The sequence below is a fragment of the Magnolia sinica genome, chromosome 14, assembly GCF_029962835.1.
Source record: "Magnolia sinica isolate HGM2019 chromosome 14, MsV1, whole genome shotgun sequence".
NCBI classification, from domain to species: Eukaryota; Viridiplantae; Streptophyta; class Magnoliopsida; order Magnoliales; family Magnoliaceae; genus Magnolia; species Magnolia sinica.
This window is the reverse complement of record NC_080586.1, coordinates 4997401-5014710: the sequence shown is the minus strand read 5'-3', so window position 1 is coordinate 5014710 and position 17310 is coordinate 4997401. Positions and strand designations below refer to the sequence as shown.

At 40.8% G+C, this 17310-nt stretch overlaps 1 protein-coding gene across 1 annotated transcript; it reads left to right on the top strand.

The window, feature by feature from the left end:
- Window positions 1-5225: 5225 nt before the first annotated feature.
- On the top strand, window positions 5226-7652 carry LOC131225643 (pentatricopeptide repeat-containing protein At2g01510, mitochondrial-like). The gene has a single exon (XM_058221208.1). It carries the CDS (start codon window positions 5377-5379, stop codon window positions 7279-7281), a length of 1905 nt encoding a protein of 634 aa, XP_058077191.1. The 5' UTR covers window positions 5226-5376; the 3' UTR covers window positions 7282-7652.
- The last annotated feature ends 9658 nt before the right edge of the window (window positions 7653-17310 follow it).

Below are 17310 nucleotides of genomic sequence, written 5' to 3'. Positions count from 1 at the left end.
GAATGGGCTTGACGTCCATCGCGGGATATCGAGCTGAGATCGTACCTTGAATCGCTCAACTTGGACTTGCAAGGTCAGTGCATGAGATGTGTGAATATTCCTGAAATTAATTAAGAACTTAAGTTAGTTGCATGCGTCTGATTTTTACTTAAGTTATAGCTTTTGGGCCGTTAGATTACTACTAAATTTAGGATAATGACCTAGAGTAATGTTCTACATAAATTTGTATAGTCGTGGGCCCAATCGATGGTTGATGACCGTCGAATTGACTTCTGATCATACCCGTCAATTGACACATCCAAATAGCAGGCTGATTGTATTTATGCGTAGATCATCACTATAACCAACTATCCTATGGTATATATCAACCCCTACACCCCATAGTGGGATCCAAATGTTAGAAACACCCTCCCATAAGACTAGTATAATGAAATCCTAGCCCTTACGGCCATTAATTTGTATCACTTTTGGCATTACATAAGACCCTCATTTAGGCACCCTCTCTCCTCATATGAAATTTTCCCCAAAAAGAAATAAATAAATAGAGAAAGAGAGAATGAGGGAGATCTTGTAGTGTTCTTGACGAATTCCCCTCGATTAAGCTCTAGCCTTGATCGCTCTCCTCCGCTGAATCTATTCCACTTGCGATTGAGAGGTTAGAAATGAACCATACTTCCCAACTTAATTTTTTTAAGGCTGTATTGCATGAACATCACCTCATTGCTTTAAAATTGGTGCATGAATTGTTTTCTCCCAAATCCCTAACCTCAGGAGCTTAAAATTGGAGATTCCTTCTTAAATGTGAGAACCATTATCTATAGGTTATCTTTTATTGAGCCTTAAGGGTCTCAGTCAATGACTAGTTGCTTGTAGATGAATTTGTATATGCTAATATATTCATATTTTGATTTTGTTATAATATATGTTATTAGTTGGATATGGATGCTCAAATGTTTAATGAAATGTGTAAGTGGTGGAATTTGTTGCTTTGTTGATGCTCGCATGGTTGATTTAATGCTTAAATGATTGTTTACTTTATGCATGTTCACATATTTGATTTAACACTTTAGTTAATATAGTACCCTATGCATGCTCACATGTTCGATGAAATGCCTAAGTGGTTGTATAGTACAACCTATATTATAATTACGTGATTTGGTGTTTAGTCCATAATGATACTTAGGATTGCTACGATGTTGGGTTAGTTGGCTAACTGCCCGAACTAAAGGGGTGGGTAGAATTATAGTAGCCACCCCAGGCTTGTTTAATTGACCCGGATTGAATACAGATGACTGACAATAGTTGAATTACATGAGATGTTTGCACCCAATGCTGGTTGTGCCGAAGTTCTCACATGTCAATCAAATTAGTTTACTGGCCAACTGATCATGTATGATACGACTAAATTGAATCTAAGATACTCCGTTCCCAATGGATGAGTCCATTTATAACTGTTAGTATAATACGATCCCACTAAGACTCATGAGTCAGGTATAGTAGTATGGGACATCGTGTCCGGGTTGTAAGCTTATGCTGGGGCGACGAGCCTCCTCGTAGTGACCAGTGAGTACTAATGGATGTGATAGATCATTGTTCGAACGACCCCCATCAAATTACCTTGTCAATGGTTCCGTGGTAGAGTACCGTTCAAATGACCCGGGCGTGAATGAAATTAGGTGATGAGCCATTTTCTTTGTGGTGATTTGGTTTTATGTGACAAATCCGTACCTCGGAACTGAGTGATCAAACTCGGTGTTTGTGTGACAAATCATATTAGGTTGAACATTATACATTTGGGTATCATGCCGTACCTTTGAAATTGTTGATTTATAAGATAAATAAGTGATACCTAAATCTTGATTAAGGGATACTGGTAAAGAGTTGCTACGTGCCACAACAAGCCACGTAATTCGGATAATGACTCGTGATATAACATCGGTATCTTAGCTTCGCTAATCTATTATATGAATTAAAATTAATAATCACTTGGCTAATCCTACATACCTTATGATAGGTTACGATTTGATGTTAATGTCGCTTGTGAGGGAGTGTTGGATTGTAAGACGCATGCATCATTCTATAATCTCATTCGTACATTTAATAAGAGTATTTATGAAATAATTGATTTATTATTTATCATTAATTGTGTTGATAAAGTCGATAACATTTATAACCTAGAACTAATAGAATCACTAAGTTAGATACTCCCACTGAGGACGGTGTTTTAAAACACCAATTAGGCGTTGTTGTTATTGCAGGTGCTATCGAGGCATTTGGCGCGTAGGCTTGGGTCGGTTTCCGCTGTGATGCCTTAAGAGTGTCGGACGAAGCTAAAAGACTTTGCTTTTATTTTAATTTTGTGCGTGTATATGTTAGAGTCCCCGATCGGACGTACTTTATATATATAATTTATTGCATGTTCATTATGACTTGTATAATCCCCATTTTAAACGATCACCACTATTGAAATTGTATTTTTGACTCCTAGCCTTATATTTATGGAATTTTGTTATCTCTACCTCACTTTGATTCTGATAAGTTGAATTCTACTGCTCTGATTATTCACGTGTGGAATGAATGTGAATATGAATGATGACACATGTGCATTTTATTAAGCTAATACCTGAGAACTCGGGATTAGAGTGTATGTACTCGGGTGTTAATTTTCGGGGCATTACAATTGTCGAGGGAGCTAGTAGCCTCAGTTCTTTACTCAGCCTCAATAGATGACACATGGCATAAAATCAGTTGAGTCGCGTCTCACTGAGTCCGAGTTCAAGTCAACTCAGATGAGTCATGTCAGACTATTCTAGGTCTTAAACTATGGTTCCAATCACCCTGTGAGCTATCCAACCTTGCCTTAGGTGGGCTAGGCCTAAGACCCCATCTCACATTCTCAATCGTAGCTGGATTGGGCATGGATTTAAGGTCTATGAAGGGACTGCAGTCCTATGATGGCCCACATATATCTTACACGGTATATGATTATGAATCTACATTTTTATCTTGGCTCAAGAAAAGGAGGAATTATAAGATCCTCAATTAAGATATTCACCTCAACTTTCCATCTTGTACGAGTAGGGCTAATGGTTCATTTATCCTATGTTTATCATCACGGCGGCCCGCCCAATTGTCCAAAATCTTCTCAGTAGGAGAATCCTAGCCATTGGATTTGTAGAATACAATTCGGGGAGTCTGATTCTAGTCAAACATTGGTGTACCCCTATCTAAATCGTGCTAGCAAAAATTGGATCCAGGTTCCACCGTATCTTGGGTGTTGTATCGGATGGGAATCTACTCAACTTTAGGTTTTTTTTTTTTTTTTTTTTGTTTTTCTTTCGAGAAATATGGGAACACAACACCTGAAACTTTATTGATAAAGAAGAGAAATTGGACAACCATTCTGGCAGCTTGACCATCTAAGAACATTAGATTTGGGCATCTTATCTATCACTCTTGGGTGTGAAATTGTGCGTGAATTAGGATTTGAAATTGGGTCGGTTTTTTTCTATGAAAAAAAAAAAACCTTATTATCTTAATCATAAGCTTTAACTCAAATAATTGGGCAGATGCTCAGGCTTGGGATTGGTAATAAGAAGGCAAAACTCTTAATGGACAAAATTTATATATAAAAAAAACATATGCTTTTTCCAACTTTAATAGAACATTATTATAATTATGTCCAGGCATGCTCACATGTGCACATGCACAGCTTTGCACACATGTCAAGGACAAAATTTCACTCTAATCCAAAACTCTGGTGGGCCATAGGAAAGAGAGATGCAAATCAAGAGAAGAAACCATTTTCTTTTGCCATTGCCTACCAACATTTTGGATTAAGGTAAAAGTTGGGCCATGTAGATTTCACAAGGTGTTGCGTAACATAGACTACTCAAATTTTGGGCTCACATCATGCGTAATAAGTTCTAAAAAATTCTCACAAGAACTTGTGAGAACTGGTGCATAGGTAAACACTGAGCTAATTATGTTAAACTTGTGCCCACAAAGTTGAATCATGTGCTTTTTTGCGTATTTTATTATTTTTTAAAAAGAGAATAATATGGTGCTCTAAGCATATCAACAATTGATAGTCAAGTAACATAATTTCTTTAAGCAATTATAACTTGAGAGCGGATTAGGTGTTACCTACTTAACACCTTGATGATGTGTTGAATATTCACGCCGTTCATCTATTTCTCTGGCCCATTTTAGGAAGCAGTCCCAAAGTTTAAATAGTTCCAAATCTTAAGTAGACCACACTATAGGATACAATAGTGTTTGAGTGTCTTACCATGGGAAATGTGGTACTTTGGAATCTAGAATACTCATGAGAAAGTAAATAATTAAATTGCACCAGATTGTAGAATGCAGGCATGAAAGTAAAATGGACCAGCATAAATTAATGATTAACTGGACAGTAAATTAGTAAGTTAGCATGGAAGTAATAAAGACTAGAATAGTTAAAGTTAAAAAAATCCTTGAAAAAATCGTGAAGTTCCATGTTTTGAGTCAGGCTTTGGCTTATAATCTCTGTTCGAGTCGTCCTAATGTGAACTTTCTCCGACATGCAAATATGGATCTTTTAACTTTCTTGACTTTTTCCTCAAACCATTCTTGACTTTTTCCTCCAACGGTTTTAAATGGGGTTAACTCATGTGTAAAAGTTAGGGTTGTACATCGAGCCTAGTCGAGTCGAGGTGGGCCAAGCTCGGCTTGACTCGTCCATGCTATATTCAGTTTGAGCTTGAGCTCGAGGGCTCGAGCTCAACATTGAAACTTGGCTTGTTTGCCAGAGCTTTTGAGTCGAGTTTGAGTCCAGCTAGTGGTTCGAGTTGAGTCGAGTCGAGTTTACTTCGGTAAGGTAAGGGAAATAAAAAGAGGAAATGAGGACGGGTTGGGTCTGGTAGGATTTTTTAGTAAAGACTTTTAAGTTTTAACTTTTTTTTTTTTTTAATTACTTATATATATATATATATTATATTTAATATTAATATAATATATATAATATATATTATTAAACTATATTACTTGAGCCCAGTCGAGCTCGAGCTTCGAGTCGAGTCGAGTTGAAATACACCATGGTCGAACTTGACTTGAGCTCAACTCGAGCTTTAGTAAACAAGCTTGACTCGCCTTGAGTCGGCCTTTCAAGCCGGAGTCAATCCGAGCTCAGTCGAGCGAGAGCTTTACGAGCTAGCTTGACTTGTGTACAGCCCTAGTAAAAGTGTGTTTAACTTGCAGTCACTGTCAGCTAGAATAAGGCTTCAGGCTGGTGTTGGGTTGTCAGCCAACTGCGCATCATCCATCATATTGGACCAGAGTATCAAAGGTTCCTTGCAAATAAAAAATAAAAAGAAGGGTGGAAAACGGTGGAAAATGATTTCCACCCAGCTCCTTCAACCTGCCCTTCCTCTCCTTCAATTACCCAAAACTCCTTATCCGTCACACCCATGGCTTCCTTATCCTTCGCACCCCAACCATCATCCTTACAAAAGGCCTCTCACAATCAAACACGCACTCGAAACTCGAGAGAAGGAGCTTCCCTCCACCTCTGCGGAATTCTCCCTTCTTCTCCAATCATGCATCGAATCTAGATCACTGCAACAAGGTCAGAATCTCCACTCCCAAATCCGCCGGCTCGGCTTCGAAAGAAATAGAGATCTGCTCCCCAAACTCCTTAAGCTGTATTCTGTTTGTGGTCGAGTCGAAGATGCCCGTAACCTGTTTGATAGAATTCCTAAGAGAAGCTTAAATGTTTTCGCTTGGACTTCCTTGATTTCCGGATACATTGAAAATGGATTGCCAAAAAATGCTATTAGACTTTTCTATGAAATGCTTGGATTTGGAGTAAGACCGGACGGTTTCACTTTTTCTGCCCTGCTGAAAGCTTGCGGCTGTTTGGGTTTTCTAGAATTAGCGATTCAGTTGCATTCTATGATACTTAAATTTGGATGTAGTCTCTCTGTCGAGAATTCTCTTATCCATGTGTATGGTTCTCTTGGGGAATTTGAGTTCGCGCGGCGGGTGTTTGATGAAATGCCTCATAGAGATGTAGTCTCATGGACTTCGATGATTCGCGCGTGTTCATCTTCAGAGAAATATACAGAGTCAATGCAACTGTTCCATAGGATGCAATTGGATGGGGGTCTAAAGCCCAATGAAGTAACAGTTGTTTCTGTATTGCCTGCTTGCGGGTTCTTTTCTTCCATGAGAAGAGGGCAATCAATCCACGCTTACGTTATTCGAAGTTGGTTTAATTTGAATTTGATTGTCGCTGCTGCTCTTGTTTCTATGTATTCCCAATGTGGAGATCCCGAAAGCGCTTTTCTAGTGTTTGATAGCTTAGAGAAGCGGAATGTTGTTCTTTGGACTTCAATGATAGAAGGTTATGCGATGAATGGGAAATTCAATTCGGCATTGAAGCTCTTCAGGGAAATGCAAGACAGTGGGTCGAAACCAAATTATGTCACGTTGGTTGTGATCTTGTCTGCTTGTAGTCATGGCGGTCTTGTCGATGATGGTTTGAAGATTTTCAAGTTGATGAGGGATGAGTTTGGTATTGAGCCTCAACTTGAGCATTATGCTTGTGTGGTTGATATGTTGGGGAGGGCAGGAAAGCTAAATGAAGCAGAAGAGTTCATTGAAAGTATGAGTCTGAAACCAAGTGCTAGTATGTTTGGATCCTTGCTAGGTGCCTGTCAGGTGTACCGTGATGTCAAGCTCGGTGAGAGAATGGCGGATAAGCTCTTCGAGCTCGAACCGAATAACGCAGCTAATTATGTAATCCTTTCTAATGTATATGCTGCAGTGGGGAGATGGGATGATGTAGGAAGAGTGAGAGAGTTGATGGTAGTTAAGGGATTATCGAAAAATCCTGGTTGTAGTTGGATTGAGATTAAGGACACCATTTACACATTTGGGGCCCACGATAGATCACATTCCGACTCGCAGGCAATTTATAAAGTGTTGGAGAAGTTGAGCGAACTAATTTTCAAGGCAGGATATGTGCCGTCGACGGAATTTGTGTTGCTTGACGTTGATGAGGATGATAAGAAGAGATTGCTTTGTAGCCATAGTGAGAGATTGGCCATTGCTTTTGGCTTGATGAGGGCCCCACACGGGGTGCCGATTAGAATAGCGAAGAACCTCCGTGTTTGTGGGGATTGCCATGATGCCATCAAGCTCATATCTAAGGTGACCTCACGTGATTTGATCATTAGAGACACGAACCGATTTCATCATTTCCATCAAGGATCTTGTTCTTGTGGGGATTATTGGTGAAAACAGTGGGGAGAATCCATTTGCGTGCATTCTTCTCTTCCTACATTGATTGTTTGTAGGAATTATGTGATCCTCAACTCGAGGATATAGACGGTCCCATCAAGTTTTAGTTTGTACAAGTGGGGCCCATGGTTCAGTGGTCCATTTTTGATATACTGATTTCCATGCTGGATGAACCATCTACTGAAAATCTCACAGATTGGATGGTTCTAGTCACCGTTCTTGGTTCTCCAGTGCAATGTGGACCATTGCTGCCATTAGCCGGTGAAAACTGTAATACCTGTAATACTGCTTGCACCAAGGTTACAAAGCTGCTATCGCAGTGCCGAAACAATTGAAAAAGGTAAATAAATCATCATTTCATTCTTTCATTCTTATTTCTCAGAGTATGATTGTCAAATATCCTTTTTAAATTTATTTATTTTTTGTAAAATTCTTTATTTTATTTAAAACAGCTCTGAAATGTGGAGATTTGCTAAGCGAGCGCATTGTGTCCATCAGGTCTGTCCAACCTTCTACTTGTTTTCCGAAAAATAGATCTGGTCCACTCAGCATGTGGGCCCCAATATTGGAAATAGATGGGTGAGTTGGATAACTTCAGCCAAGTTTTCAGACCTGTATATTTGTTTCGCAAACTGTGGCCCACTTGATCAGGGGTTCAATCTGATTCTTGGGCTAGGGCATCAATATAGTGGTTCCTTTCTGATGGATGGATTGGATCTCGGACCTATCATGCCATGCTGGCACATGTATGGTGTATGCATGAGCTTTATTACCCACACCTTTGCTGCTATCAAGCTCTGAAATTCTTCATTCTGATATGGGTCTGAATCCAAAAAGTCGATCTGGACCCAAGATCTAATACCCATTCGAAATCCTAGTTCATGCTCAAAATTGCACCATCCAAGTCGATCTGGATGCAGGCCCAATACCTTAGATATGGGGCCCAGGACCCAGAGGGCCATGAATCGGATTCTGCTACTTGGGTTTGGCTACAAGTTCACCTATATCTGACCCGAACCTTATTCGTTGACAGCCGTAGAATATATTCGGCAAATCGAACGGTTAGGATTCTCGCGGTGGCGAAACTGAACCATGGTCCCTACTTATACAAGATGAGAACCTGGGGATTGGCTCGAGCCCAGCTCATATCGGGCCTGGCCCATGGCTACAGTAAAGCGGCTAATCTAGGGACTTAGCTACAAGGCTGGTTGGGTCTGCCTCTTGGGTGGACCCTTTTCTAAGGTTTGCTAGGCCTGGTCTCAGCACATTTAGAGCCGGGGATAGGGAGTCAAGAAATTGAGATGTATGGTCGAAACAGAAATGGTATAGATGAAGGATCAAAGGTTGATATTGCGTCGTAGTATGATCCAATGCTTTTGCAGTGGACATGTAGACACTCCAATCATGTGGACCTTCTGATGGGGGGATTCTCCGTGGTCCAATATCCCTGTGATCGGACAAAGCTAATGAACCAATAGGTGGGTCACCCAATTTTATTTTATTTTTTTTGTTTCCATATCTTGATCTGATTATTCAGTGATTTTTGGGCCATGGGTCCATACAGATGGTACCTATAGGTCAGATATCTGGACAATCAATCTAGTGTGTACCACCTGGATTGAGAATGACTCAAATATTTTCATAGAATACTCTTAACTCCTGTGATGTACGTATGTACATGTACAATGAAGCTTAGGGCCTGTTTGGTAATGCTTAAAATTTTTACTTAATGTGGAATCCGGAAAGCATTCGGCGTTTAGTGTTGTTTGTTAACACCGAACATGTAAAACGTTCCATAATTTTTGCTGAATTTTTTCAGCGATGGAGGCCTAGCTTAATGGTGAATCGAGAATGAGCTCCATGATTCTTTTTAAAAAATCCAAAATTGCCCTAAATTTCTCGCTTGTGCAGTACACAACCCAACTTTTAATGTGTGGCACTTCTCTGGGCCCACTATGACTTGTGTTAGATCCACACCGCCCAACAACCTTTCTATCCTAGAGCATGATCCCAAAAAATGAGGCACATCCAAAGCTCAAGTGGACCACACTATGGAAAGCGGTGGGAATGGAACAACTACTGTTAAAACCTTCTTAGGGTCCATTGTGAAGTTTATTTGCCATCCAACCTCTTCGTAAGGTCACACAACCAGGATGAAGGGAAAACACAAAAATTAGCTTGATTAGAGTCTTCTGTGGCCCCAAGAAATTTTTATGGTAGGCACCCAACTCCCACTCTTTCTTGTAGTATGGCCCACTTAAGCCTTAGATCCATCTTGAATTTTTTCTTATTCCCTTAAAATGATATGGAAAAAATAAATGGACGGTGTAGATAAAACATATACATCAAGGTACGCCTAATAGAGCCCTTTGACAGGGACATCCATCTCTAGCTATATCGAGTAGGGTAGTACGCAATCCCACCCAGATCTGGGGGAGCGGATCGGCTGATCCAAAGCTCGGGTTGGCTATGCCACGGGGAATAGGGTAAAATCATGCCTAAAACCTTTAGATTTATGTGGTGTGGCCTACCTGAGTTATGAAATTGTCTGGTTTTTACAGCATCCATTCATCCTCATGGTTAGTGTATAATGAATGGATTGGATGTCATATACATTACACTGGCTCCACATAATCTGGAAGCTTCTATCGTGAGCGTTTCTTTCATTTCTTCCTTTGTCCCAGCTCTGTGGCCCATTACTTCGATGCAATAGCGACCATTGATCACGCACCCAAACGTTTTCTATCCAGAGCTTTCAATGTGCTGGGCCTAGGCTGAAGAAGTTAGACTTTTGAAATGGGCCTCTCCAAAAGGTGGGCCGTCCAGGCCCATCCAGTGCCCTGCTGCTATCTAGAGTAACAGCTCAGCAGTTGAGCCCATGATCCACACCATTAAAAATATGTGTCAGCAGGTGGGTTAGGTCCAGCCCAAGTTCTGTCCAAGCTCTGTATTGTTCAACACTGGTCCGTGCCCGGCCCAGGCCAGTGATGAGCCAAAAGAATCCAGCCCGAGTCCGGCCCAAAATATTAATGCTGGACTCTAGCCCAAGGGTTGGAGAGAGAGATGGCGGCATGGGTTAGATCAGCAACATGAGAAAATGAGGATTTTTACATAGTGTATGTTACAAGACTGTCTTTCCAAACCCTAATCGGCCAGGATGGGTAAGCTCAGGCCAGGCTGACGGGCTGTTGTAGACGACATTGAGAAACGGGCTTAAATTGTAAGAGCTAGACTCAAGTTGGGCTATACTTGAAAGCTTGACGGATGATCCGATCATTGACAGCCCTACACATGTATCTCGAATTACAATTTTCCGTGTCCCACTCATGGTATCATCAGGGTTCGCAATGTTCGTGTTCGGGTCTGGTCAATGGCAGCATAGACCCAGTTGATAACCAAAGATGAGTTTACCACAGCCAGACCCATGAATAAGGTTCTGTTGAACCCTGCTTATATATAGAGACGAATGCTCTCATGCGCACCGGTTATCGTGAGAACTTTTTCACTGATGATATATATACATATTAAAGTTTTTTTTTTTTTTGGTTAGCTTGTTAGTACACACCCATGTCAGTACACACTCCATGTTAGCCACCCCCGGGATCGATACCAAGATCTCAAGTTGAAACGAGGTATATACGTATATATGGAAAAGGTTCCATGCATGGAGCTCATGGTAACTTCCCTTGAGGTTGAGCTGTGTGGGCCCACCACGATGTGTATCAAACATCTACCCCATCACTCGGATGCACCATTCCATGGTGGGCCTAGGGCTTAAGAATCAAGTCAATCTGTGACTTGTGTAGGCTACGCCACATACAAAAGTTGAGAGGGGTTATCCTCCATTAAAACATTCATAATCATTTGTTGGGGCCATTGAGAACCGGTTCACAAATCCAGACTATCCATTATGTGTATTCCACTTGGATGAGGGGTTAGACCAAATTTTAGATGCATCCAAATTTCAGGTGGGTCCCACTAAGTTCTTTTATATGTTTTAGCCATGTCTTCACATGATTTTAGATGGTATGGCCCACCTGAGTTCTATATACGGCTGATTTTTGAAATATCCCATAATTTAAAGGGGACCCATCAAATGCACAGTGTTGATGTTCGACATACATCGTAGCAAGGCCCACACAACACGACCTCATGGAAAGTTCCCTTGATGATATCACATTGTTCGATGAACCCTGTCGGAATAAAGGAGAGCGTTCTAGTGTGTTATAGATTCTTATCCAAGGCAAAGAACCTTTTCCCCCCCCCCCACACACACACACACACACACATATATATATATATATATATGTATGTATGTATAGAGAGAGAGAGAGAGAGAGAGAGAGAGAGAGAGAGGAATGTTCACCTGCGGACCAGTTCTCAAGAGTTCTTTTCAAAACTCATTTCCTATGATATAAACCCAAAATCTGAACGGTCCACGTTATGCAGCACCCCATGAAACTCCTATGGCCCACTTTTACCCTTATTCAAAACTTTGGCAGGCAATAGAAAAAGAGAGAGACAAATCAATGGACAAAACTGTTTCCTTTTTCCATTGCCCACCAAAGTTTTAGATCAGAGTGAAAGTCGGCCCTAGGTATTTTATGGGGCGCTGCATCACATGGACAGTTCAAATTTTAGGCGCTCATATCACGAGAAATGAGTTCTGAAGTTCCCAGGAGTTGCCATGAGAACTCGTGCCCTAGTGAGCATTACATGTATCTGGATGTGTGAGTGTGTTCAATGGAACCCAATCCATTTGCTTAGATTTTGCTAGGGTGGCAGCAGGGTTGATGGGCTTGTGCTTGATGAATTTTTAATGCGTTGGTCCATGGTTTTAAGATTCAGATGGCTCTTGCGCCATGGGCAATCCTCTAATTGATACCTTGAGATACATCCCACCCAAGTGACGTCCAAGTCAGTGAGCCATTTAACCATAGATGGCCACACGTGGGATTTGGGCTAGAATTCATGACCAGTTTCATAAGCAGTTTGTATAAGAACTCTATAAGGTGGGCTTTATTGATCAACGGTACGACAACAAAGAAGTGAAAAGTCCCGTCATTATATCATTATATCTCTGGTATACGGGTGTTCTATTTCTTCATCTATTGCGTCTCAGACAGGTACACCTTATTTCTCTCTTGCTCATCATGTTCTATGCACAGCTACACGGCTAGGTCTGTGGGCCAATTCCGCATATTAGATAAGTTACACGGGTTGAACTCGAGCCGACCCAATACAAACCCAAACTTCACACATTGTTGCCTTTAATTGAGACATGCTTTCTAACCTAAACCAGAGCATATCTTCAGGACGGTAAACGGGTTAGATTTGGGTCATGGGTCTCTATCTTTGAAAACCTAGACTTAGATCCAATCGAGTTCAAGCACTTATCAAGTAACTGGGTTTTAGACCTTGTTCCTAAGTCAGGTCCACATCACATAAGTGCATTTACATGATTGTGGACACCTGATCGGATGGATTAGATCATACACGTGTCACTTTCACATGTTTGCATAGTGTTAGTGGGGCTTCCTTGCATGCCTATGGCTTAGCAAACCTCATTATTTTGCTAGAATGACTAATATAATAATTAATATGCACATACTACTACTATTAAAATCACACCCACTTGATTTTAAGTAGGTCCAAGATAGTGGAGCCAACTAGTCTTGACCAGGTCCATAATAGCATATTCAAACCCAACCTAATTTCTAAATTAACAGGTCAAACAAATTCACCCTGAACCCATTAAAATCAAATCAAGCCCATGGGTGCACCCGGTTTCATACCCATTGACAACCCCAATATCTTTAAAGTGCGTTGGTGGGAGTAAAATTCAGCAGTTTCTTAGGAGATTTTCAAAATTTGAGGTTTTTTTTTCTTCCATGATATTATTGAAAAAAATCTAATAAATACATAGGTATAAAATGACTTACTTTATAACTTCCAAATAATTCCTACATTAAAATTGTCGTAACTTTCACATAAAATTTTGAAACATTAAATCTATCAAAATTTGGAAAAGTTGGTATTATCATTGATGGTATGTTTGGTCAATCTTGTATCAAATCACAAGATTTTAAAAATCTTTGTTCGGTTAGTCGGCCGCAAGTCGGCCCAACCCCATTGCCAGCCCCACGACGGTTGGTAAAGCGGCTGGGATGGGAATTTCGGTGGGCCGCGGGCGGGCATTTTGACCAATCATCTTATGCCAAGTCAGCTTAACATTCCTAGAAGGATCAGCAGTACAATGTTCCTCATCCTATCTTATCAAGTTAAAAAATCAAAGGGTCTTATCAAGGTGGTGGAAAAAAATCCAAGTGGGCTTTGTGGAGAGAAACCAACCTTAAGGCTACATCGTTTCGTTTATGGAATTATTTATGAATTATAAATTGCTATAATTAAGGTATGAATGGACGGACGAGATTAAGCTTTAAATTCTTCAATTAAGGGATAAGAACATCTTTTAATTAGTCAAATAGATTGCAAATAATTGAAAAGATAAAAGAGTAATAATGATCTACTGAACCTATCCATGCATGTAGCACATCGCCTATCTGGACCGTCCATTAGATTCAGTGCATTCTTTATAGGCTGATTGCAGATGATCCGGATGGTCCAATTAGTACATGCGAATGGATGTAGAAGATAGGTCCAGTCACAGATGTTTATATCCGTCTGATTGCAGTGATTTTTGACTGGATCTAATGACGTTTCAGATTGGTGATGTGAATGCCAACAAGTTCAAATGAAACTGTGTATGAGAAGGTTTTCATGCACTTATCCGATTAGATGATTACTCAAAAAGAAGAGAGTGATGGGTGATTAGTTGACCATTGCACTCAACCGGTAAGCTTGTTTGGAGTGAATTCTTGGAGATTTTTTTATTTCACGATCTATGAGTGCCACCTTGGCCCTATCAAACATTTCCTTGCCATTTATGGGATGAAGTAGGACAATCATGATCTTACTGCTGACAGCCATGATCTTACTGTTGCCATCGTTCTTGGCGCTAAATGCGGGCATGTTAGAATTGAAATTGTGGCTTCAATTCATACCAAACAACAATGATCTCAAGTGCCAAGACAGGTATATACGTAGTGGAGGACCAAGATCTAATAAAATCGGTGCCTAGTCGGCCACTCACTCTATGTGAGAAATCGGATTAGACGATATTTGAAAAAAAAGGCACAAGATTGGTGATTATGATATTTTTTTAATCTACGGAAATCTTGAGGCAAAGGTGAGGCCCAACAGACCAATGGTGCAGATCATTAGAGTGGGCCACTTTAGTCTCAGTGAACGTAGGCCCATGAAGGTCATGCAGTTTCAACAAGAGACCCTCATCATAAATCGAACTTGAGAGTTACCGTCGGACATAAGCCGTCATAAATGTTGTGGTGGTGCTTGTTCCCACTCTTTCCCCATGTTGTATGTGTTAGATCCACACCATCCAACTTTTTAAGCCAAAATAAGGTTGGGGCGTGGGACCGAACTGATATATGTGTTGCACGCATGCGGTCCACTGGTTTGAACAGCGGGACCCACCTGATGTAAGGATTGCATCCATGCCGTCCATTCGGTCGGGCAGTGGGACCCCACTGATGTATGTGTTGAACCCATGCTGTCCACCCGTTCAAACATTGCACCTAGCTGATGTGTGTGTTGAATCCACTGTCTATCCGTTTTGAAGTAATGGGCCCATAACCCACATGTACTAGTATCATGACATCCTTGGGCCGAGCCTAGGAAAAGGCATGGCCCGAAGATGAGGCCCAACCAGTTGAAAATGTGGGCTTGGCCCATTTCTACACCTAATGTTTCCTCCTTTAGATCTCTCTCTCTCTCTCTCGAAACTGGCCCACTTTTAGTATCAGGAGATAGAGGATCATGAGTTTTGGTATTTCACACACCAATCCCCACCATTTATCCACATGTGGTTACACCGCCGAGCTCTCTTTAACCTTAATACGTGTGTGGCCCACCTGATGAGTTGACTAACCTGAATTTTGGATAAGTAGACCACATTTCAATCAGACTGGTCATTTTTCAAGCCTTAATGAATCAAATATCACTGAGATGATGGCCCACCCATTCCATCATGAATAAGGTGGCAAATGGAATGAGCTAGCCGGACCAGGCCTGGTATTGGGCTTGGAGCTGCCTAAAGGCCCATCAAATAAGCCCACCTTAACCCAACTCGTTTAATATAGGTGGAGTGATTTTATAATGGTGAGTCCAGCATGGCTAAATGACTGGGATCCACTGGTCAAGTCCGGATCGAGTCAGGATAGTCTGAGTCGTGTGTGAATCGGCCCAACTCAGCTGAGTCGGTGGTGACTCAATGGGTGACTCTGGCGTCGAACTGGATCGCAAGGTTGAGATCATCCGATCTATCCTTGATTTGGCCATATTTTATATAACCATCCGTTTCAACAGTCTAGATCAGTGGACTGGACTGTCCCATCTCTTTAAAAGATCTACATCAGTGGACTGGACTGTCCCATCCCTATGAACAGTTTACATCAGTGGACTGGACCGTCCAAGTGTCCCAAAGCAGATTCCCGGGGAAGCTAGGTGGGGCCCACTGTCATGTTTGTGAGAAATCCACCCCGTCCATCTGTTTTGCCAGATCATGTTAAGACATGGTCCAAAAAATCAAGGTAGATCCAAAGCTCAAATGGGCCACACCACAAGAAACAGTCAAGGATTGAACGTTCATGGTTGAAACATTCACGGGACACATAAGTTTTGTATCAAGCTAATATTTTTGTATTTTCGGTTCATCCTAACAAGAATGACCTTATAAATGGAATAGATAGCATATAAACATCAGGGTAGTCCAGGCAGATTTCAATGGTAGGCATTTACCTATCCCCTTTTAACTGCCTACTTGAGTTTTGGATTTACCTTAATTTTTTGCCTATATCATAACATGGCTTGGAAAAATGAATTTCTCACAAGCATGGTGAGCCCTACCTAGCCTATTTTATTTGCGGAAAGTTTCTGCAAAAGGCTCTGGCAGTCCATCCGTCTACCTCAGAGCAGGTAAATCCTTTAGAATGAGGTATCAAGTTGTACGGAATTGCATTTGATAAAATATAAATTCCATCAGTATTCGGAAATGATGAAAATGATTAGATTAATCTATATATTATATTATCCGCTGTTGATGCGGCAAGATTTTTGAAATGTAAATTCCACATGAGTTGAAAATCTATTTCATCAGTGGCCCCACATTGATGCATGTGTTTTATCCACGTTGGTAATCCATATGCACTCATTACATGACAGTTGAGTTGCATATACATGTTGGTGACCAGTATCAGTTGTGAACTCTTGTCCATTACTTACAATTTAATGGTCCATCAAATGTAGATTTAGTTGTTTATTGCATGGTCAAAATAACATGGTATTTCTTGAAACTTAATCACTTAAGAAAGAATGGTGTTAGCTCCAATGCAATTTCATACCACTTAATCTTCCCTTCCAAATAGGCCATTGAGAATTGGGTACCACCATCACTAGGAATCAGATAGAACTGAATGTCTTCATAGGAGATATGTGGGGGCCACTTTAATGGACTTGTTTTTATTCATGTTGTATATTTATTTTGATAAATCATTCTAAAGCATGGTTATAAAAAGGAAGCATGTCGAAGACTAAGTAGATAATACCACGCGTAGCAGTAGGGATTGAATGTTTACCATTTAGAACTTTTTATACCTCACATAATATTTATATTTTACATTTATTCAAATTTATTTGACCTTACGAAGAAGTTGGATGAAAAATAATTATCACCCATTGTTCATGTGGTGTGTCCCACTTCAGCCTTGGATCCGTAGTCTTTTTGGGCTCATGCCTTAAAATGATGCATTAAAATGGATGGACAACGTCAATAATATGGTGGGCCCAACAGAGCCTCGCCAGGACCGAGTCCATCCTGCCCAATAGCCACCTATGCGTGGACCCTAGCCGTAGGGTCCACCTCGGTGTATTCATTGTAAATTCATGCGG